The 23,532-nt window shown below is 38.9% G+C and overlaps 3 gene segments (V, D, J or C); 2 read left to right on the top strand and 1 right to left on the bottom strand.

Moving 5' to 3' along the window:
* Window positions 1–3,611: 3,611 nt before the first annotated feature.
* LOC122993835 lies at window positions 3,612–4,134 on the bottom strand. The segment is given in 2 exon segments: window positions 3,612–3,966; window positions 4,083–4,134. Coding segments are annotated over 2 exon segments (396 nt in total).
* A 196-nt stretch (window positions 4,135–4,330) lies between these two features.
* Window positions 4,331–6,067, top strand: LOC122994094. The segment is given in 3 exon segments: window positions 4,331–4,352; window positions 4,627–4,704; window positions 5,556–6,067. Coding segments are annotated over 3 exon segments (432 nt in total).
* A 13,456-nt stretch (window positions 6,068–19,523) lies between these two features.
* LOC122994093 lies at window positions 19,524–21,861 on the top strand. The segment is given in 3 exon segments: window positions 19,524–19,550; window positions 20,437–20,512; window positions 21,364–21,861. Coding segments are annotated over 3 exon segments (432 nt in total).
* The last annotated feature ends 1,671 nt before the right edge of the window (window positions 21,862–23,532 follow it).

The following is a 23,532-nucleotide window of genomic DNA, read 5'->3' as shown; positions in this document are numbered from 1 at the left end:
CTACAAAAGACTCATCTGTATCCAACATGTGTGAAACCTGGATTATGATGGTGACTGCAGCATCAGTGTCATTTCCACAGTTGAATCACAGACGTGTAACAGAAGGGATGAATGGGTCCGACTCTTTCTCTCTTGATAAGGATTCCTGTCTCTCAGCTCAGAGTATCTGCTGATGCAGAGTACTGATCCCATAGCAGTGCTCTCTTTCTCCCACATTCAAATCTGTGCCCCCCACTGCTTGAAACTCATTGGAACAACTTCAACATGAGGTCACATGAGGTCATGGATTGCTGACGTGACTGAATGCATATAACTGGTAGTGAAAACACTGAAGTATTATAATGACATGGAAGAAGAGACTGTATTACATGTAGATTGGTCTCATCATGGCAGATACTTGATCTGATGAATCACCTGAGTATTACTGCAGATACTGATGTGGTGTGTCAGTGTTTGTCTGTTCAAGGCTCCATTCTGGGGCCTTTTCTGTTCAACATCTACATGCTGCCACTAGCTCAGGTTATGGAAAACAACTAAATATGTTACTAGTTATGTAGATGATACACAACTTTACATAACCATATCACCAGGGGACTATGGTCCAATACAAGCACTGAGTAAGTGCATTGAACAAATCACTGATTGGATGTGCCAGAATTTTCTTCAATTAAACAAAGATAAAACTGAAGTAATTGTTTTTGGAGCAAAGGAAGAACGTTTAAAAGTCAGCACTCAGCTTCAGTCGATAATGTTAAAAACTACAAACCAAGCCAGAAATCTTGGTGTAGTCATGGACTCAGACCTGAATTTCAACAGCTACATTAAGACAATTACAAAGTCAGACTACTATCACCTGAAGAATATATCAAGAATTAAAGGACTTATGTCTCAGCAGGATTTGGAAAAACTTGTCCATGTATTTATCTTCAGTAGACTCGACTACTGTAACGCTGTCTTCACAGGTCTCCCTAAAAAACAATCAGACAGCTGCAGCTGATCCAGACGCTGCTGCTCGAGTCCTCACTAAGACCAAGAAAGTGGATCAAATCACTCCAGTTCTTGGATCTTTACACTGGCTTCCTGTCTGTCAAACAACTGATGTCAAAATACTGCTGTATGTTTATAAAGCACTGAATGGTTTAGGGCCAAAATACATTTCTGATCTGCTGCCTCATTATGAACCATCCAGACCTCTCAGGTCGTCTGGATCAGGTCTGCTTTCTGTCCCCAGAGTCAAAACTAAACATGGAGAAGCAGCGTTCAGTTTTTATGCTCCACATATCTGAACAAACTCCCAGAAAACTGCAGATCTGCTGCAACTCTCAGTTCTTTTAAATCACAGCTGAAGACTTTTCTGTTTGAGTTTTATTAAACCAAATTTAAGGGTCAATATTTTACACTGCACTGTAACTTTTATTCTCCTGTTTTATCTGTCTTATTCTTTTTTTTAGCTTCTTTTTATTTCCAAATTTAACGCTTTTTATTGTATTTAAATGTCTTTTTACTTGTGTTGCCTTTATATTCTGTTTTGGTGCCTTTTATGCTCTATGTAAAACACTTTGAATTGTCTTGTTGTTGAAACGTGCTACACAAATAAACTTGCCTTTCCTAACAGAGAGAACTATAAATACAGAACTACAAAGAGACGGAGACATTCAGGGAGGAGCTAAACTGTTACTGAACTATAGAAGAGAGACGAACTTCCATATTCAGCAGAGTTCAATACACAAACCACAAACATTACCTTCATTCAACATGCTGGCTTTGCAATACTCCGTATTTTACTTACTATTTCTGGCCATTCTTGCAGGTATGTTAGATTCTGTATTTTATAAAAGTTTAATACTAATAGTATCTGAATGTGATTCATTTACTGAGACAACATGTTATAACAGAGTTATCTCTTCCTTTAGGTGTCAGCTGTGAAGAACTCACTCCAGTCAACAATGAAGAGAACAGTTTAGAAGGCAGCACTGTTACTCTGTCCTACAACTACTCCAAAGCTGCTGCAGCTAATGATTATTTCTTCTGGTATCGACAATATCCAGGAAAACCGCCAGAATTCCTTATTTCTCATTATGGCACAGGAAATCCACTATCAGCTGCAGTACCTAGACTGTCTTTTAAAGTGAGTGAAGACAAAACCCAAATGGATCTGCAGATCTCCTCTGCTGCAGTGTCTGACTCTGCTGTGTACTACTGTGCTGTGAGGCCCACAGTGACAGGAAACACCAAAACTCTGTACAAAAACCTTTGGAGCAAAGACAACAGAATACTCCACAACATCCACTAGAGGGAGTCACACACTGTTAAACTTTAAGGATATAAAACAACAAATGCTTGAGGAACATCCACTAAAGGTGTCCTCTCTCTCTCTCTCTCTCTCTCTCTCTCTCTCTCTCTCTCTCTCTCTCTCTCTCTCTCTGCTGTTTATCCTTCAAACTGAAACTGGTTCACACAACCTGAAGGTTTTGGTCCAGAAATTTTATTTTTTAATTTTAATATAATGAAACTAAAGTTTTACACTCTTGCTAACGGGTGATTTTTGAAATGATGAAGATGTAAACTATTAGTCTGGTTGTTGAAAATGATACATTGGAGTAAGAGAGAGCGCTTTCAACTTTTTATCTTTAGTACTGAAACCTGTCTGTTGTCATGGTTCAGCAGTGATGCCTCTCTGTTGCCATGGTTACTGAGCTCAAAGAGGGAAGTGAAACACTGAAGAGCAGAAATGTGATCAGTCTCTCTCCCTGCAGTGGGTGGAGTCGCCCCCACCCTGACTTGTTGCCTAAACCCAACTACACACGGGACTCAGGATGCAAACCCGGGTCTCTGCTGCCAGAGTCCTGCATGTTGTACGCCTGCCATCCACTCCATCCTCCTCCTTCTGACTTCACAGCCATATATACCATACCATCATAAGGATGATACAGTTTAATACTAATGTATGTCAATGTTTAGTTGAGTTTTTTTCCTTCTCAAACACACTGCTGGTCGGCTCTTTCATGTGATATCTTTCCATGCAGATAGGTCTGTGAAAATGACTCCCGCTTCCTTTGTTGGGCTGACAAATCTCAGAGCTGTGTGTCTCAAAACCTGCACAAATAAAATATTTGATATTAAGGAAACAGCTTAACCACCTTGATTTTTTTCCCGCCCAAATACCTGACATGTTTCTGTTCCTTAATGATCTTGTTACAACATGTGAGCTGTTGTTACATATGTAATAACCACAGTATATCACCTGTTTTGATGGTTTTGGTTAAAGGTCATCAGCCATACTGAGCCATGGCTCACCAACAGTAGCAGACTGGTATATTCTCTCTTTTCAAAGAGGAAACACTGAGCTCATAATTAATGACAAACATGGGATCATTGTTGAGTTGATGCTAAGAAGCTGTGATGGTAAAATTCACTGATTTCAGAGGAATCTCCTTATAAATAAAACTGTTTGTGTGAGTCCTTTATTTCATTGTTTGAATATAGTTTTAGTTTTGACACACTTAATAAAGTGTGTGTGTGTGTGTGTGTGTGTGTGTGTGTGTGTGTGTGTGTGTTCAGTGAACTGTATCAGTCAGTTTCTGTTCAGTCTGACTGAGGGAGGTTTTTGTACGACGGTTTTTCACTGTGTGAACACACTCTGACTGTTGATATTGTGGAGACTCTGACAGTAATAAACTGCTGCATCTTCAGCCTGAACTCCACTGATGGTCAGAGTGAAGTAAGAGTTTCTTCCACTGCCTGTAAAACGACCTGGAATCCCTGATGCTCGCAGATTAGCAGCAGAAATGAGCAGTTTAGGAGTTTCTCCATCTCTCTGTTGGTACCAGGCTAAGTAGTGGAAGCTGATCCCAACAGTGTTCAAAGTATAAACATCCCGACTGGTCCTACAGCTGATGGTTGCGGAGCCTCCCAGAGCAGATGTCACTGCTGCAGGCTGAGTCACTGTGACCTGGCCTCTGGACTCTGAGGATACAGAGACAAAAACATAAAGCAGCGTCATGGTTTTGATGGTTTTGTGGGCTTCATGTCAGAGAGACGGATGTTCATAGAGGAGAGGAGTTTGATTCTCTGGACTTTACCTGTGAAGCAGCAGCAGAGGAGAGTCCAGATGAGGACGGAGATCAAAGTCATGTTGTTGATGAGGAGGATTTCTGTGGCTTCTGTTGTGATGAAGGACAGCTGTCAGTCATCCAGTGTTCAACTCTCAGGACTATAAACTCTCCCAGAGCACTGGAGCATGGTGCCACTGATGCAAAGTGGCTCTCTAGGAAATGCTCTGACTGACTCCAACAGGGACTTGGATTACTCTGATGATGCTGTTTCATCAATGGATCAATTAACTTATCACAGTATTGATTAGGATGTGTCAGTGTTTATTTTTATGTGGTTTGGACTTCATGTGTATTGACGACTGTTTTCTTTCAGAATATATTTTGTTACAGTTAAATGTATTACAACACAAATTTAACATTAAGTTAAATTAATTTATATGAAATAAAATCACATATTCATAAATTGGCGGCTCTGTGTTATTGTAAGTTTTCAAGTTATTTCAGTAATTTTACTTCATTTTGGTGAGTTTGTTTGTGTCAAAGTCAGAGAGCCGTGTCTCTCTACACTGAGAGGTTTTTGTACGGCGGCTCAATGAGTTTGTATCACTGTGGTGGACTTTTGGTGGAGGAACCAGACTGGATGTTGGAAGTAAGTTTCTGCTAAAATATTAAATACTGTATCATCAGTTAAGTTTATAATTTCTACGTCTGAACATTTGTAGTAGATATAAGTTTCCACTGAGCTGATCTAAAACACTTTAAAGTCTCAGTTTTATTGTTTGTTCCTCTTGTGTTTCCTTAAAGTTGAACTCAAAGCAGCTTTACTGAACTTTTTTTGAAATGTTCAAGTTAATTTGTTAAATGTGAACAGCTTGAACTGCAGGACAGAGTAAAAAACAACAATCCTACTTTAAAAATGATTTTAATTTCAGCCTTTAATTCTCTGTTTTAATTTAATCATTTAAATTCAAAGAAGATAAACAATGTGAAATGCTGTGAATCTCTGATCATTTAAAATGTCTCCAGTTGTCTTTTAACCTCAGTCTGAAATCATTTTGACAGATTTTTGAGGGTTTTTCATTTTTTGAATGTCTCAACATTTTCCGTATATTACGGTGGTCTGTTAGTTTTGACTGATGAATCTGATTAACTGTTGATCTTTTGATAGTTTTGAAAGTAAATATGTTGTTATAAATTCAAACTAAATCATAGATGTCTGAATTATATATTCAAACTTTATGTCCTTATTTATATATAGTGTATAGTGTAAAATAAAATACATTAAACAGTCATATAAACGACTTAAAGGAGTTTCTGTCAGATGTTTTTTCTGCTCCACCAGTCACTCACTGACACACTGTTTCACTTCCCTCTGAGAAACCTCTCATGCATATCAGCACAGAAAGAGTCCTCATATGGCTCCACCCTCTCACAGTAAAGGTGTCCAAGTGTCTGGTGTTGGATTGACAGCTGTCCTCTAATCTGATTGGTGTCTCCTAGGTGATGTCCGTCCCACCCTGACGGTGCTGCCCCCCTCCAGCGAGGAGCTGCAGCAGGGGAAGGCCACGCTCATATGTCTGGCCAACAAGGGCTTCCCCTCAGACTGGAGTCTGGCCTGGAAGGTGGACGGCAGCAGCAGCAGCAGCAGCAGCGGGGAGGAGAGCAGGAGCCCCGGGGTGCTGCAGAAGGACGGCCGCTACAGCTGGAGCAGCACCCTGAGGCTCCCTGCAGACCAGTGGAGGAAGGTGGGCTCTGTGACCTGTGAGGCCACCCAGGGCTCCCAGACTCCAGTCTCAGAGACACTGAGGAGAGACCAGTGTTCCCAGTCCTGACCTGACTCACTGGGACTCTGCTACTGGTTTTACTCTGCTACTGCTCTCACTCTGATCACTGCAGCTCTCTCTCTCTTATCACACTGATTCAGTATTAGTCAACATCAGTTCTTCATGTTTTCTTTGCTGTTATGATGCTCATTCAAGTTTGAACAAAATAAAGATTTTCTCTTCAAATCAGACTTTTTTCTCTGGATATTATCATATGGATGGCAGATGTCGTATTCTTTATGATAATAATCAAAATGAAATGATAATAAACATTATTTCCACAGAACAAGTCATTCATAAAATGCAACACAAAGAGTTTTACATGAAAGAAAGTAATCATGACATTTACAATAAAACACTGATAAAAACAATAAAACTGGATCAAATTGAATTCAGAAGACATGATGAGAAAAGATCAAATAACCATCAGATAAAAACTCTTTAGGAGAAAGCAATTGTGAAAACATGTGTCTTAAAAGATAATACAGCAGATTAAAGACTCAAAGCTGCATCAAGGTGCAGTGAAGAAGATTTTCCAGGTGATGGTCTGTTATAATAAATAGTGAGATCACTTCCTACATTGTCTTCTATCCACTAACTCTGAGTGTCTCTGTGTAGCAGTGCTATCATAAAGCAGCTAAGGGCTGCTGTGGGTAGAAGGACAAAACGAGGCCATTTGAAACTAATTTCTCTTTCATGGTTTTTACATAAATCCTTAAAGCTGCTGATTCTGAATTTAAAAAACTCTTCCAGTGTTTTCTGAGTGTGATTCATTTAATGAGTCTTTTAATTTGTGGTTTATTGTCTGTTTTCTCTACAGTTTGTTTAAGTATCATTATTAAGATAAGACAAGTAGAAACTATAGAGTCTCATGATGCTGATTCATAATTATACCAGGGAGGATAAATGGTTCAACTTTGTTGTAACAAAAAGGTTCAAAGGTTCAATCTCCTCATGATGAGCTGCTCTGGATAAGAGCGTCAGCTAAACAGCTGAAATGTAAATGTGATGTAAATGTTGAGAGTTCCCTCACTCCATTAGTTCCCTTCCCCTCATAGGTCATCCCCACTACTGAATTATGAATATAAGACCTATAATCATTGCAAAATAAATGATAATAACACCAAACTTCATACAACGTTTGTATATAATGTATACAAACCCCCCCCCCCCAAACCCTACCCCTATTCTGAGAATTTTAGAGTACTCTTCTGGTGAAATATCCTCATAAATCCCATGACTTTGGCCAAATCTTACATTAAAAATCATATTTTAGTAGGAAATCCATTGATACAGGTTTGAAAGTGTTCAGACTTATAGTTTAGACGTCAGAAGCCTCTATTTGACACAAAGGTCATGCCTCCCCATTGCTTTACATTATAAGGGTGATGGGTGAATATTTCCATTTTATTAAATTTATCACCACACCTGATGTGCATGCCAAATTTGGTACGTTTTTGAGCATGTTTATGGGGTCGAATTTAGGGTTTAAGTGGCGTAATAATAAAGAAAGAAACAAACACACAAAATACAAGAGGGCCTTTGCCCTTAATATAATTTTCAGATCTTTTTTGTCTTTTTTAGTCCTGACATGTAACACAAATACAATATTACTGATATTTGTGTTTGACTAAAATGTTCTGTATTATATTTAATTAAATATAAATAGTATTTTCTTATTGATTGATATTATATCAATATGAAAAGCACATTGAACACATTATTAGTCAGAGCTGTGAGAGCAGGGAGGAGGAGATTAAGGGAGGAGCAAAACTGTCACTGAAGTACAGAAAGACACAAACTTTCACTGTGGTGTTTCATACTAAACAACACAGACAGTTTCTTCTCATCTTCAAGATGGTGTCAATGCAATTAAGTCTGTTTTCAACTTTGTTTCTGATCACACTAACAGGTAGGTGACACACTTCATATTTACTTCTATTGATGTTTGATTGAAAACTGAGCATGAAGTTGTATGTATTCATGTTATGAGTCTTTGACAACATGTTATAACAGAGTTATCTCTTCCTTTAGGTGTCAGCTGTCAAGAACTCACTCCAGTCAACAATGAGGAGAACAGTTTAGAAGGCAGCACTGTTACTCTGTCCTACAACTACTCCAAACAAGCTGCTGCCACTGATTATTTCTTCTGGTATCGACAATATCCAGGAAAACCACCAGAGTTCCTTCTTTCTCATTATGGAACAGAACCAGAAAAGAATTTAACAAACTCAAGGTTATCTGTTAAAGTGACTGAGGGTCGAACCCAAATGAATCTGCAGATCTCCTCTGCTGCAGTGTCTGACTCTGCTGTGTACTACTGTGCTCTGCAGCCCACAGTGACAGGAAACACCAAAACTCTGTACAAAAACCTTTGGAGCAAAGACAACAGAATACTCCACAACATCCACTAGAGGGAGTCACACACTGTTAAACTTCAGTTGTCTAAGTGTTTGTTTTATAAAACTGAAACTCTGATGTTAATGAGCTGCACATGAATATCAGAGATATGATGCAGCAACAAACAACCAGACAGTTATACATATATAATAACAGTATAATGAACACAAAGTAGTTTATTTGTGTTGACTGTTCAACTCAGTGATTTTTGAGATGTAAAAAAATAACTTTCTGATATCAGTTAAACTCAAAGAGGAACAACAAGATCCTCCAGTGTGGACAAAAGTGACAACAGAACATCTCAGATACAGTTTGGATCATTTCTCAGAGGCACATTTGTTATTAACACACAAAAAATTGTGATTTTTGGAGTTGAACCTCATTGATCACAGAATGTCAACAGCTGGTTTCAGAGCCCCGTCCACTAAAGTTCAAGTTTGTTATGAAACAGTCTGGATTTGATCAAATGATAAAATTCTCAGGAAAAGTGCAGAAATTAAGATGAAAGAATGATGGAGAGTGATAAACTTACTACTTAAATACTCTTTAATAATTCAAATTCAAAAGCCAGACATCAAATTTTATAAAGACCTCCAATCTAGCGTCCCCCACTCCTACCAGTACAAAGCCCTTCAGTGCCAAGAGTTGAACAAAGATAAGAGTCCCCTCTGCCAGCTGGTCCTGAAGCTCTGCCCTCACACACCAGGGCTTCAGGACAGACACCAAACAATCTGGTCCAACTCAATCATCTCAAAACAACAAGAAGATGATATCAAATATTGGAACCAAACCGCCGAATCACAAAGTAAATTAGAATTGTATTTGACCCTAAAGAGAGAGTACATGGTGGCAGAGTACCTGACCACCGTGACTGATAGAAAACTAAGGAAAACACTGACAGACTGAGTGGACACAGCCGGGCCATAGAAACAGGTCGTCACAGGCAGAACAGGCTCCCCAGGGAGGCCAGGCTGTGTTCACTTTGTCATAAAAGAGAGGTTGAGACAGCATCTCACTTGCTGTTATACTGTGAGAAATATAAAGATTTAAGAGAGAAAAAATAAATCATATATATCCTGAGTTGATCCATCTCCCCGACCCTCAGAACCTGCCTCTATGTGGGGAGAGAAGTCAGTGTGCAGTAATAGCTGCAAAATATGTTAAATATTGTCATACTTTAAGAGAAACAAGCTCTGTACTACATGTTTCTGTGTGATTACATCTGTAAAAAAAAGCCTTTTATTATATTGTATTTGATATCATTGTTGATATTTGCATATTGTATATTTATTGCGAATCATCTGTCAATGTTAATAATTTTCTGTAGTGTTTTGGTAATATAGGTTTGTGATCTGTCATGTCAATAAAGCTTATTTGAATATGAATTTGATATGTAGTTGTATGGTGCAACACTGATGACAATAAGGTTTTGGGATGTTAACTTTGTATGTGAGCTATTGTTGGCATAAGTGAGAGTATCACACAGTAACTCTTCAGACAACTAATCTAACAACAGAGAGGAAACCACCAAGGATGTCCTTTCTCTCCACTGCTGTTTGATCCTTAAAGCTCAAACTGCTTCACACAAGCTGACAGTTTGGTCCAGAGGATAAAAAAACAAGACACAGGATGAATAATTATTTTCATTGATTATCTGAAAGCAACAGATTTAGGTTGAAGCTGATGTTTAACTGCTTAAATTCCAGCAGGTACAATGACATTCACCAAAGTAGAGAAGTTGTCCTGTAACACTCATTGAGACATTGTGTGTATTTGAAGTAAACTAACACTCAAGACTTTATATAATGTCAGAATTCAGAAGCTCAGTTTCTTCAAGTTTCCTCAGAGACACTTTGCTTTTCATCTCTCCCTGATCTCACTTTGGTTGGTTTGGAACAAGAATCATCAAAAATCATCAACTGTTATGTAATTTCATCTCAACACTTTCATAATCAGTAGAGCAAATCATTTCTTTTTTATAACTTGTATGTTGGTTTCATCTGTTTGACTCAATGATAATGAAGAAACAAACACTATTTATATCCAACATGAGTGAAACATGATTTATATGATGGTGACTGCAGCATCAGAGTTTCCAGAGTTGAAGGTAGAGGAAGAGTAACTGAGAGAAGTGAAAATACAGATCTAAGAGGAGACGGAGAGATTCAGGGAGGAGCTAAGCTGTTACTGAACTATAGAAGAGAGACGAACTTCCATATTCAGCAGAGTTCAATACACAAACCACAAACATTACCTTCATTCAACATGCTGGCATTGGACTATTATGTATTTTCTTTACTGTTTCTAGTCATTCTGACAGGTATGAAAGTTTCTGCATGAAAAAAATTCAGTTCCACTTTTGTCTGAATGTGATTCCTTGATCGTGACTTTAACATGTTATAACAGAGTTATCTCTTCCTTTAGGTGTCAGCTGTCAAGAACTCACTCCAGTCAACAATGAAGAGAACAGTTTAGAAGGCAGCACTGTTACTCTGTCCTACAAATACTACAAAAGTATAACTAGTGCTGATGATTTCTTCTGGTATCAACAATATCCAGGAAAACCACCAGAATTTCTCCTGTACATCTCAGGATTGAACAGTACAAGACCAGCAGACTCTCTAAACAAAAGGTTCTCTACTAAACTGTCTGGAGAAAAACATGTTGATCTGCAGATCTCCTCTGCTGCAGTGTCTGACTCTGCTGTGTACTACTGTGCTCTGCAGCCCACAGTGACAGGAAACACCAAAACTCTGTACAAAAACCTTTGGAGCAAAGACAACAGAATACTCCACAACATCCACTAGAGGGAGTCACACACTGTTAAACTTCAGTGGTTTCTTATCAAACAGTCTAGATTCTTTTCCCTCATGAGACACAGTTGTGATGAAGAGTTTTACAAATGAATGTCATTTGACATATGAGTCTCCTCCTACTGACTGCAGAGGTGGCTGCATGGCAGAGAGCTGTTTGATTCCAGCTGTGAACATCAGACCAAACACAACTCACAAAACCACTCAACACTTATTCAAACTCAACATTCACTTACAGCACATTTCACTTGTGTAACCATGGAAACACTGGCTGTCATTTTACTGTTTTCAACTCTTGTAGGTACGTATGTTTTTGTCATTGTGTGATATTTTCCAAATGATGGATATTTGACTCTGGAACAGAACTTTAATACAACATGTTTCCTTCACTAGGTAACACCTTGGAAGATGATTTCTATAGAAATCAGTCAAATGAACAGTTGATCAGTTTGTGTCCACAGAGTAACACTGTACAGTTGACATTTTCCACTGTCTTCTCCTCTCAGCCTCATGAACAATGTTAGTCTAATGGCTTCATTTTCTCTACTTTTTCCAGGACTAATAGCTGGAGACACAATCTCCCCTGAACAAGATGAAGTCAGTAGAAGAGAAGGAGAATCTGTCACACTCAGATGTACCTATGATACAACCGAGACTCGTGTTTACCTTTACTGGTACAAACATCGTTCTGAACTTCAGGCACCTCAGATTATACTCAGGAAAGGAGCAAGATCATGGAGTGGTGAATATATTCCTGATAAACGATATAAATCCAAAACATCAGCTACATCAACTGAGCTGACCATACAGAATCTAACCCTGGCAGACACAGCTCTCTACTACTGTGCTGTAGACACACAGTGATAGAAAGTGTAGAAGAGGCTGTACAAAAACCTGAACACAGATATCTGACTACTCTTCAAAGAGGAGGGAAGTGGTATTCAAACCACAGCTTCATATCAGATGGATTCTGCTAATTCCTGTTTTATCAGAGTCACTGTGGTTACAGCTGCTAATGAAACACTGTGGGAGGATTCACATGAGCAGCAAATCCACATCAATGACAAACCAGCTGGATGATGCTTCAAACACAAGACACTATCAAACATAATAAATGGACACTGAAAACACTGAAAAACAAACTCTTATTAAAAATTCAAGGTATCAGATTAGAATGACATCATATGTAACTGATTCATGGAAATTAATGTTTTGTCTACTAAACAGATTTAAATGATGTATATAAATGACACTTTAGAGGAGTTTTCCATTCAACAGCATGAACCCAAATCACACAGCAGAAGTTCAGCAATGAAACAACAATATTTGTTAAATAACTTTTGTTCCTTTAATGCCAATTCTCTTTCTGAATCTAAACTGTTTCTGACTAAAGGTCACGCAGGTTTCAGCTTTATAACTTTATAACTTGTCAAAGAAGAGACACAAAGTTGTATTTCAGTCTTTTGTAGTTTAAGAAGCATCCGAATCTCTTTCTGGTTGAATTATATAAGTGTTGTGGAGTTATGAAAGATTAATCACAGTCTTTTTGACAACAGACTGCTTTTAAAAACTGTTATGTCTTCACACAGTTTATACAGTGTGTGATTGGTCCATCACATTCCAAACTAGAGCTGCAACTAACTATTATTTTCATTATCAATCTGTTGATCTTTCATATCCATTAATAGATAAATTGTTTTGTCTATTCCAGAAAATTGTAAAAAATGTCTGTCATAATTTCTTTGTAGGAATTTGTGCACTCAATATCTTTATGAATTATGAGTTATTCTTATGCACAACTCCAACATTAAATTATTCGTCCAGTGACATAACTCATATTAGAGTAGGTATAATAAGAGGGAAATAGTCCTCCTTGTTGGCCACACAAGAAAGGTCAATTAGAATTATGATTGTTATTAATCTTAATTATGATTTTGCAAGAGTATAAGGTCTTTTCAGGTTAAGTGACTGAGATGCAAGCACAAGACAATAGAAACAAGTTCACTTTAGTTACATTCACATTCATTACTAATAATAGTACTAAACACTACAACATTTTACAGATAAGACACCAGAGGGAAAGAGAAACTGGTACACAAGGCTATGGCTAGTGAATGATTGAAATGCATGGTGCAGAGTTATCTATTGTGTAGTTGGTATGAGAGACCTGATAAACAGATGAGATGACTGTTACCTGAGAAGCAGTGAGTCAAATCAATGGTACCACAACTGAGTTCTGAATTGCCAATTGAAATGAGAAATCATGAAAGCACCAGGGTTTAAGCACGTTGGTGAAGGTTTTGTATGAATACTTGCTTGCTCTCTGGGGTGGCTTCATACGGAGAATCGAGTCTGATGTGCTGTGGTGAGGAGCTGGAGTCTGGATCTTGTAATGATGAATAAATCGGCCGGTCTGAACTTGAAGGGTTCCCATTGGAAGAGAGCTCCTGGTTTATGCTCTCATGCTCTCCTCGGCTTGACCCTCAACTCATGACTCTAGATTCTGAGGTTTCACCTCCTGTTGTTCTGAGTCACATCTTCAGACTAGCAAACTTCAAGCTTCACACTGGCATGACAGAAAGCAAGAATACAAAATCAAAAGTAAGAAGAAACCAGCAGCCAGCCTGGACAACCAGCCTGGAAAAACCAGCCAGCAACCAGCAAAAAGCAGCAGCCTCAACAAAACAGCCTAGAGTCTCAGATAAGACACTGTTTTAAAGTTTTGGTCTGCCTGCCCAGAAGGTGCATCCTGGTCAGTCCCAGGGGTTGCAGAGTTCTGGGGGGGCATAGTCAGTCCCCTCCTGTTCATGGACAGACAGGTTCAACTCCTGAATATGGTTACTCCATTAATCAAAGTATTTACAATTTAGCAATTGCATGATTCTTAATTTTGCATTTTTGATAGTAGCTGTGTAGTGTGTGTGTGTGTGTGTGTGTGTGTGTGTGTGTGTGTTCTGGTAAATGTCTGTGAGTGTCTGTATGTCACTGGAGCATGACATATTGTGCAGCATGTCTTGTGCTTTATGCTGGTTTGCCCAGTGATCAGTTCTTGGGTTGGTCATTCAAGTCCTGGAAAATCTGAAAATCAAAATCCACAGTGGGATTAAAGTTGGTGCCAGCTCGTCTCTGTGTGTGACTGGCTGTTAGAGGTGAGTTATGATAACCAATGGTGGGGGTCTTTTATCCAGATGGTACCATCAGTTCACATTGGGGTGTGAATTGGTCTCTCCATCTTGCTGGCTCTTGTAGCTTGAAGGATCAAAGATGGTTTGGGTCAGTGGTCTGGTTTGGTGACCATGCAGGAGATGGGGGTTCATTATCTGATCCTTTCTGTTTGCAGGAGGTGGTTTAGATGATCTGGTCAGTGAGGAGTTTGGGACTCTCACTTATATATTATTGGCCAGCATTCCTGGGGGGTTGAAGACAGAGTTTGTCTGTTGCTTGAGTATTGTGCTGTCTGCCTTCAAAACATGCAGGGACTTTACCCTACATCTTTAAGACTATGTTGACGTCTTCACATGTCCTGTTTGGTCTGATTAGCAGTCTGACAACCAAAGAAATCCAGTGTATGATCATGTGTGACACAGAAAAGCTTCAGATCCTCACATTTAAGAAGCTGCAACCATCAAATATTTGGTACTTCTGTTGAATAAATGGCTGAAATTATTATTTGATAATGAAAATACGTGCTGATTAATTTCCTGTTGATTGACTGGTTGATTGATGGATACAGATCTATTCCAAACACTGAGGGAGTGTTTGCTGTATCGTTTAACACTGAGGCCTCTAGTTTCACGGTGGGAAACTGTTTTAACAGAATCTCCCCTTTGTGCTGGTCCAGCACTGCTTTTTCCACACAGTCCTCCTGAACAACAGAACGTCTCCTGCTGCGTCCATGACACAGAAATATAACAAACATAATCAGTAACAAGTTTTAGTTCAGGCAAGCTGTTCTTTTTCATGCACACAGAAAGACATTTTCTGACATTTTAAATAGTTGGAGCGAGTGTTTGGCCTGAGATAACTGTCAGGAGCTCCAAGTAAATATGATGAGTTTGTCAGGAGGCTGATGGATCTTAGTGTTCAACTCAAACTTAACAGAACTGAAAGCCGTGTTAAACTGTGATGAAGTTCATGATGTCATTGATGGTTCAACAACCTATAGAGGTGATTTCCTGGCCCCGCCCACTGAGGTTCAACTCAACCAATGAGATTCTTTCTGTCTGCAGAGCAGAAATGTTTGAGGAAGTAAAATCCCAATCAGCTTGATGCTGAGGAGAAGGGCTGTGCAGCAGAGAGGCTGTTTAGTTTCTTCATTCTACTGCAGTGGAAGAACATTGATCATCTGCTGTCTGTTTGGTTTCAACAACTCCAAAGACATGTTGCTTTACCTCTTTATACTTTTATCTCACTTTATAGGTGAGTGTTAGAACAGAGATGAAAGTCTCATTTTACCTGATGTATTAACCAGATATCTGTTTTTCATGGCTGGATGATTTTGTGGAAGTAAATTCACAAACAGAAAGAACATGTTGGGTTTTTAATGCATTTTAAAATGATGAAAGATGACAGTAAAAGCCAAGAACCTCTGTTGAGTCTCTTTTAAAATCTCTTGCAGACTAACTGACATGAATGACTCATTTTGCAGCCATGGGTTCCATGAACAGCATAAAGCCAGAAAATACTGAAGAACGTGTTGCAGAGGGAGGAAACATCAACCTGACCTGTAAATATGAGGGTTCTATCTACAATATCCAGTGGTACCGACAATACCAGAGATCCAGACCAGAGTTCCTGCTCTACATCACAGAGGACGGATCGATTCATCCAACTGTTTCTGTTTTCTCAGCTCACATTAACAAAACAGAGACACGTGTTGATCTGCAGATCTCTTCTGCTGCAGTGACAGACTCTGCTGTGTACTACTGTGCTCTGCAGCCCACAGTGACAGGAAACACCAAAACTCTGTACAAAAACCTTTGGAGCAAAGACAACAGAATACTCCACAACATCCACTAGAGGGAGTCACACACTGTTAAACTTTAAGGATATCAAACAACAAATGCTTGAGAAACATCCACTAAAGGTGAGGCACATAAGTTACCATGGAGATTTATTCTGTGCAGCTAGCCTGCTCCAGACCAGGCTAACGGCCAGGCTTGATTAATCCTGGCTCTATCTGACCAGTCAGCTGTCACTCCGATCGGTAATAAGTGTGTTTTACAGTTATTCCATGTTCTTCTGTATATATTTTTCTTCATTTTTATTATCCTGCTTTAAAATGCCACAGATACATTGCCATTCAGTGAAGTAGATCCACTGTTATTTTAATTGTAACCATTATCATTTTTATAATTAGTCATGTGATAGTCATCACTGTTAGGCCTACTGTTCATATTGCTGTCAGAGGTTTGATGAATACATATATTATTGCACATCTTGAGATGATTAGAGATGCTGATGAGGCCTATCCCTTACTAATAAAGGACAGTGTATGTCACTCTTCCCTGTGTACATATATTTTATTTGGAATTGGTAGCACACAGTTTGTTGTTAGGTTTCATAATTGTATAATCTTCTCAAATTATAGTCTCACTTCACTGGACCGATAACTATATAGTGTACTGTACATTCATAAAACTGGGAGGACACCACAATGTGTTTTGACCTTTTTATTTTGCAGTCACCACTTGTCAGCTTGGAGCTTGGGAGAGAGAACAACAATGATTAATACACTGTGTTACAGTCATGCTTACAGTGTGCATTGAAATCACTTCCCTTTCTAGTTTCAGGATTTCCGGGTCCAGTTTTCTCAGTGTCTTTCGTTTGATCTCCATATCAAGGTCCATATCCTGCAGTTTCTTCTTGTGGACTTTAATCTTCACATCTGCCAGCTCTATTTGTCTCTCTAGGTGTTTGGTGTATAGACATCTGACAGTTTGTGAATTCTGTAAAACACTTATCAATTAGCACAGCAGGAATTGTGCATAATGTGGATTTCCTTTAGGCAATACTCACTACGTTGCCATGCTGGCTATCTGGCTGTAAAACATCTGGGTCCTGTTACAAATGTGATATTTTTTTTATGGAGCACCACATCACTGACTTCTTATCCATTATGGACTAAAGTATTTCCACAAGATTGACATGATACCTCAAGCCCTCTGGAGTCCAGTGACACAGACTCCTCGTCATCTGCTGCAGAAGTGCCCCCCCCCCACCCCCCCCCCCCCCCCATCATATCCAACAGAACTTGTATTGACAGGATGTGCCAAACCTACACCCTTAATGAATAATACTCACCAGATTATCGTCTGGTGGCTCCAGAAGAGAGAGTGTGTTACCAGATACTGCAAGGCAAGCCAAAGTAAGACAGTCCACATAACACCATGGGCCAACACCCCCCTAAAATCAGTACAGACAATAAAATGTGAGCAGGCACGTTCTAAGTAATTTATACACCTCATTTGTACATTATCATCAGCAATCAAGCCACTAACCAGCCTGCAAAATGTTCTTTCATTTAAGATTTACTTGTTGCCAAATCCTCTTCTGTCCAGTCATGTTTGTTCTGTATGAACATTGATAGAGAGATATAGAGATATAGAGACAGAGATTTGCACATATGGTTGTAGTAAATATTCTTGCATTATGGTTTGTAATTAGTCTTCATGGTACATTTCCTGAGTAACATTAACTTCCACTGATCACTTTTAAGGCAAAGTGTACAACTGTTAATTTGTGAAAATGACAACTCGTTGAATTGTAATTATGACGGTTTCAGTGGAGTAGTGGTTAATAAGTGTATATTATTGGACTACTTACACATTCAGTCGGTCTGCTATTGTCTACCAGGCTTTTTCTCTCTGTTTAATTACAGCGGCCTTATTGCCTTTTTACTTATAATATGTTTCACCTCCTCATAAGTTTCCATTATAAACTGTTGCTCATTTGGGGAGAAGTATGAGTCACACGTCTTCTCCATTTCTGCATCAGTAAATCTGTGATCGACCTTGTGGTCTGTTCAAGAAAGCCGTGAACGCGAACTTATCGGAATTATTTACACCTGGCTTGACATAGTCGCACCTCCTCATCCTGGCTTGGCAAATGTGCAACGGATTAAGCCTGGATGCACTGATTAGACCAGGTCAAGCCTCACTTTTTCAGTTATCCTGGATTTCTGAATTCTGCTTTTGTGCAATAGTCCTCTGGTTCACACAACCTGAAGGTTTGGTCCAGAGATTTTTAATTTTAATATAGTGAAACTAAAGTTTTACACTCTTGCTAACGGGTGATTTTTGAAATGATGAAGATGTAAACTATTAGTTTGGTTTTTATCTTTAGTTCTGAAACCTGTCTGTTGTCATGGTTCAGCAGTGATGCCTCTCTGTTGCCATGGTTACTGAGCTCAAAGAGGGAAGTGAAACACTGAAGAGCAGAAATGTGATCAGTCTCTCTCCCTGCAGTGGGTGGAGTCGCCCCCACCCTGACTTGTTGCCTAAACCCAACTACACACGGGACTCAGGATGCAAACCCGGGTCTCTGCTGCCAGAGTCCTGCATGTTGTACGCCTGCCATCCACTCCATCCTCCTCCTTCTGACTTCACAGCCATATATACCATACCATCATAAGGATGATACAGTTTAATACTAATGTATGTCAATGTTTAGTTGAGTTTTTTTCCTTCTCAAACACACTGCTGGTCGGCTCTTTCATGTGATATCTTTCCATGCAGATAGGTCTGTGAAAATGACTCCCGCTTCCTTTGTTGGGCTGACAAATCTCAGAGCTGTGTGTCTCAAAACCTGCACAAATAAAATATTTGATATTAAGGAAACAGCTTAACCACCTTGATTTTTTTCCCGCCCAAATACCTGACATGTTTCTGTTCCTTAATGATCTTGTTACAACATGTGAGCTGTTGTTACATATGTAATAACCACAGTATATCACCTGTTTTGATGGTTTTGGTTAAAGGTCATCAGCCATACTGAGCCATGGCTCACCAACAGTAGCAGACTGGTATATTCTCTCTTTTCAAAGAGGAAACACTGAGCTCATAATTAATGACAAACATGGGATCATTGTTGAGTTGATGCTAAGAAGCTGTGATGGTAAACTTCACTGATTTCAGAGGAATCTCCTTATAAATAAAACTGTTTGTGTGAGTCCTTTATTTCACTGTTTGAATATAGTTTTAGTTTTGACACACTTAATAAAGTGTGTGTGTGTGTGTGTGTGTGTGTGTGTGTGTTCAGTGAACTGTATCAGTCAGTTTCTGTTCAGTCTGACTGAGGGAGGTTTTTGTACGACGGTTTTTCACTGTGTGAACAACCACTGACTGTTGATTTCATGAACACTCTGACAGTAATAAACTGCTGCATCTTCAGCCTGAACTCCACTGATGGTCAGAGTGAAGTGTGAAGTCAGAATGAAGAAAGAGTTTGATCCACTGCCTGTAAAACGACCTGGAATCCCTGATGCTCGCTGATTAGCAGCATTAATGAGCAGTTTAGGAGTTTCTCCATCTCTCTGTTGGTACCAGGCTAAAGCGTAGTAGGTGCTCCCACTATAAGTCCAACTATAAACATCCTGACTGGTCCTACAGCTGATGGTTGCGGAGCCTCCCAGAGCAGATGTCACTGCTGCAGGCTGAGTCACTGTGATCTGGCCTCTGGACTCTGAGGATACAGAGACAAAAACATAAAGCAGCGTCATGGTTTTGATGGTTTTGTGGGCTTCATGTCAGAGGGACGGATGTTCATAGAGGAGAGGAGTTTGATTCTCTGGACTTTACCTGTGAAGCAGCAGCAGAGGAGAGTCCAGATGAGGACGGAGATCAAAGTCATGTTGTTGATGAGGAGGATTTCTGTGGCTTCTGTTGTGATGAAGAACAGCTGTCAGTCATCCAGTGTTCAACTCTCAGGACTATAAACTCTCCCAGAGCACTGGAGCATGGTGCCGCTGATGCAAAGTGGCTCTCTATGGAAATGCTCTGACTGACTCCAACAGGGACTTGGATTACTCTGATGATGCTGTTTCATCAATAGATCAATCAACTTATCACAGTATTGATTAGGATGTGTCAGTGTTTATTTTTATGTGGTTTGGACTTCATGTGTATTGACGACTGTTTTCTTTCAGAATATATTTTGTTACAGTTAAATTTATTACAACACAAATTTAACATTAATTTAAATTAATTTATATGAAATAAAATCACATATTCATAAATTGGCGGCTCTGTGTTGTTGTAAGTTTTCGAGTTATTTCAGTAATTTTACTTCATTTTGGTGAGTTTGTTTGTGTCAAAGTCAGAGAGCCGTGTCTCTCTACACTGAGAGGTTTTTGTACGGCGGCTCAATGAGTTTGTATCACTGTGGTTGACTTTTGGTGGAGGAACCAGACTGGATGTTGGAAGTAAGTTTCTGCTAAAATATTAAATACTGTATCATCAGTTAAGTTTATAATTTCTACGTCTGAACATTTGTAGTAGATATAAGTTTCCACTGTGCTGATCTAAAACACTTTAAAGTCTCAGTTTTATTGTTTGTTCCTCTTGTGTTTCCTTAAAGTTGAACTCAAAGCAGCTTTACTGAACTTTTTTTGAAATGTTCAAGTTAATTTGTTAAATGTGAACAGCTTGAACTGCAGGACAGAGTAAAAAACAACAATCCTGCTTTAAAAATGATTTTAATTTCAGCCTTTAATTCTCTGTTTTAATTTAATAATTTAAATTCAAAGAAGATAAACAATGTGAAATGCTGTGAATCTCTGATCATTTAAAATGTCTCCAGTTGTCTTTTAACCTCAGTCTGAAATCATTTTGACAGTTTTTTGAGGGTTTCTCATTTTTTGAATGTCTCAACATTTTCCGTATATTACGGTGGTCTGTTAGTTTTGACTGATAAATCTGATTAACTGTTGATCTTTTGATAGTTTTGAAAGTAAATATGTTGTAATTAATTCAAACTAAATCATAGATGTCTGAATTATATATTCAAACTTTATGTCCTTATTTATATATAGTGTATAGTGTAAAATAAAATACATTAAACAGTCATATAAACGACTTAAAGGAGTTTCTGTCAGATGTTTTTTCTGCTCCACCAGTCACTCACTGACACACTGTTTCACTTCCCTCTGAGAAACCTCTCATGCATATCAGCACAGAAAGAGTCCTCATATGGCTCCACCCTCTCACAGTAAAGGTGTCCAAGTGTCTGGTGTTGGATTGACAGCTGTCCTCTAATCTGATTGGTGTCTCCTAGGTGATGTCCGTCCCACCCTGACGGTGCTGCCCCCCTCCAGCGAGGAGCTGCAGCAGGGGAAGGCCACGCTCATATGTCTGGCCAACAAGGGCTTCCCCTCAGACTGGAGTCTGGCCTGGAAGGTGGACGGCAGCAGCAGCAGCAGCAGCGGGGAGGAGAGCAGGAGCCCCGGGGTGCTGCAGAAGGACGGCCGCTACAGCTGGAGCAGCACCCTGAGGCTCCCTGCAGACCAGTGGAGGAAGGTGGGCTCTGTGACCTGTGAGGCCACCCAGGGCTCCCAGACTCCAGTCTCAGAGACACTGAGGAGAGACCAGTGTTCCCAGTCCTGACCTGACTCACTGGGACTCTGCTACTGGTTTTACTCTGCTACTGCTCTCACTCTGATCTCTAATCAGAACAGTGTAACATTGTGTAACTTCAAACTGTAACAACTGCATTATTGTAGTACTGATGACTTAGATGCTTGAAACAATAAACATTTTCTCTCTTGAAATCAAATATTTTTCTGTGGATGTTTGACACCAACAATACATGCAGGATTATAACTCTTTCTTGATCTTAATCTTGGGATTATATAAAGTATTGTTACATATCTATGAAGTCTTTGAGTCTCAACTGACAGTGTGTCTGTTTAGCAGTGGTATCATAAATCATTATGTAAAACATGGTGTTAATGGAAGGATGAAAGGATCCCATAATTTTAAAATCCTTTCAAAATGTAGTTTACATTAATAGAGTTTTGAGGATTAGAAACATAGTGCAGAGTATTGTCAGCAAAAGATGATATCACCTGGTTCTTCTTTTACACCAAAGGTTTCCATGTCAGTATGTTTGTTGCATGTTTCTTTAAGAATACCAAAAGAACACCTCTGATGTGTTTTTATTTATGTGCTGCATTAAAGTTCTTATTGAATTGTCTCTGGTTTTGAGATGTTAAAATGTGCAATAATATGTTTTAATGTCTGAAAGGGTATTATCTTATTCAAAGAGAAAAGTAACATTTGTATTTGTAATGTTTTAAACAGATATAGGACTTTGTTTGCTCATATTTCAGTTTTCTAAACTGGTTTGATCATTTCATGGAAAATCACCCAGGTATCCTTTGACCTTGATGTAATTTATTATTATTTCAGTTTCATAAAGGGTAAATGTGCATTAAGCTGATATCCTGAATCCTGTCAATAAATTGACAAAAGTCTTAAGAATAAAAAATGAAGATCTGACATAGAATGCAGGACATAATCATAACAAATATGTAAAAATAACAAAACATGAGTGTGATCTCTAAAGTTACACTATGTACATATACAGTAGGTACAATCATTGTACAAATGTAGTGCATATGGCCTGCCTCCCCATGTTCCCCCCACACTAGACCTCTGACCTTTTCATGTGTGTCTGAAAGAAAAAAAGGGAAAAAACTGCTAATAACACAAAAATGACTATCTAAGATAATTTTGTTTCCATTAGAGTTCTTCTTAAAAGCCCTCCTTAATTTCAGCTCCTGCCATGAAACCAAGAGATACCAACATTGTTTCCCTCTGAGATCTGATTATTATTATTATATCAGAAGGAATATAGGATTTTGTGAAATATAATAAAATGTCATCGGCATATAGATAGATTTTTCAATGGTGTGACTGAAACAACATCTGAAATTTTGTGATGTTTCTAATGTAATGATGACAAAATGTAGAGAGTGGTGCAGAAAGAGGAAGTCCACTGCTGTTTTAATCTTAAAGCTGAATCTGGTTCACTGACAGTTTGGCCCAGAGGATAAATAATAAGAAACATCTTCACTGATTACTTTTGTAGACACATAACAGACCGTATTTTAAGTGCAGCGTGGTAGATCCTGGATGTACGGACTGTGCAGGCGTCTCCAGGCACTCCTGTTATTCAGGTTCATGAATGTGCCGGAGCACAAAGTGCAAAAGGGCTGGATGAAGGTGAATATAGAAGGGAGGGTGGGCTGATTATTTGTCAAGTCAATTATTATCAAACAGTCTAGATTTCTTGTAGTGGTGATGAAAACAACAGAAATAGAAGCAATACAGATAAATAGATCATATCAACATTCTATAGAAAATATGACATCATAATTTCTCTTCATGAACCGGTTGACATCACAGACTCAGAGTTTGATTGGTTTATTCTTATTATAAAACA

This window comes from Thunnus albacares, chromosome 12 (genome assembly GCF_914725855.1).
Source record: "Thunnus albacares chromosome 12, fThuAlb1.1, whole genome shotgun sequence".
Classification (NCBI taxonomy): domain Eukaryota; kingdom Metazoa; phylum Chordata; class Actinopteri; order Scombriformes; family Scombridae; genus Thunnus; species Thunnus albacares.
This window is presented reverse-complemented; position numbering and strand designations above follow the sequence as displayed.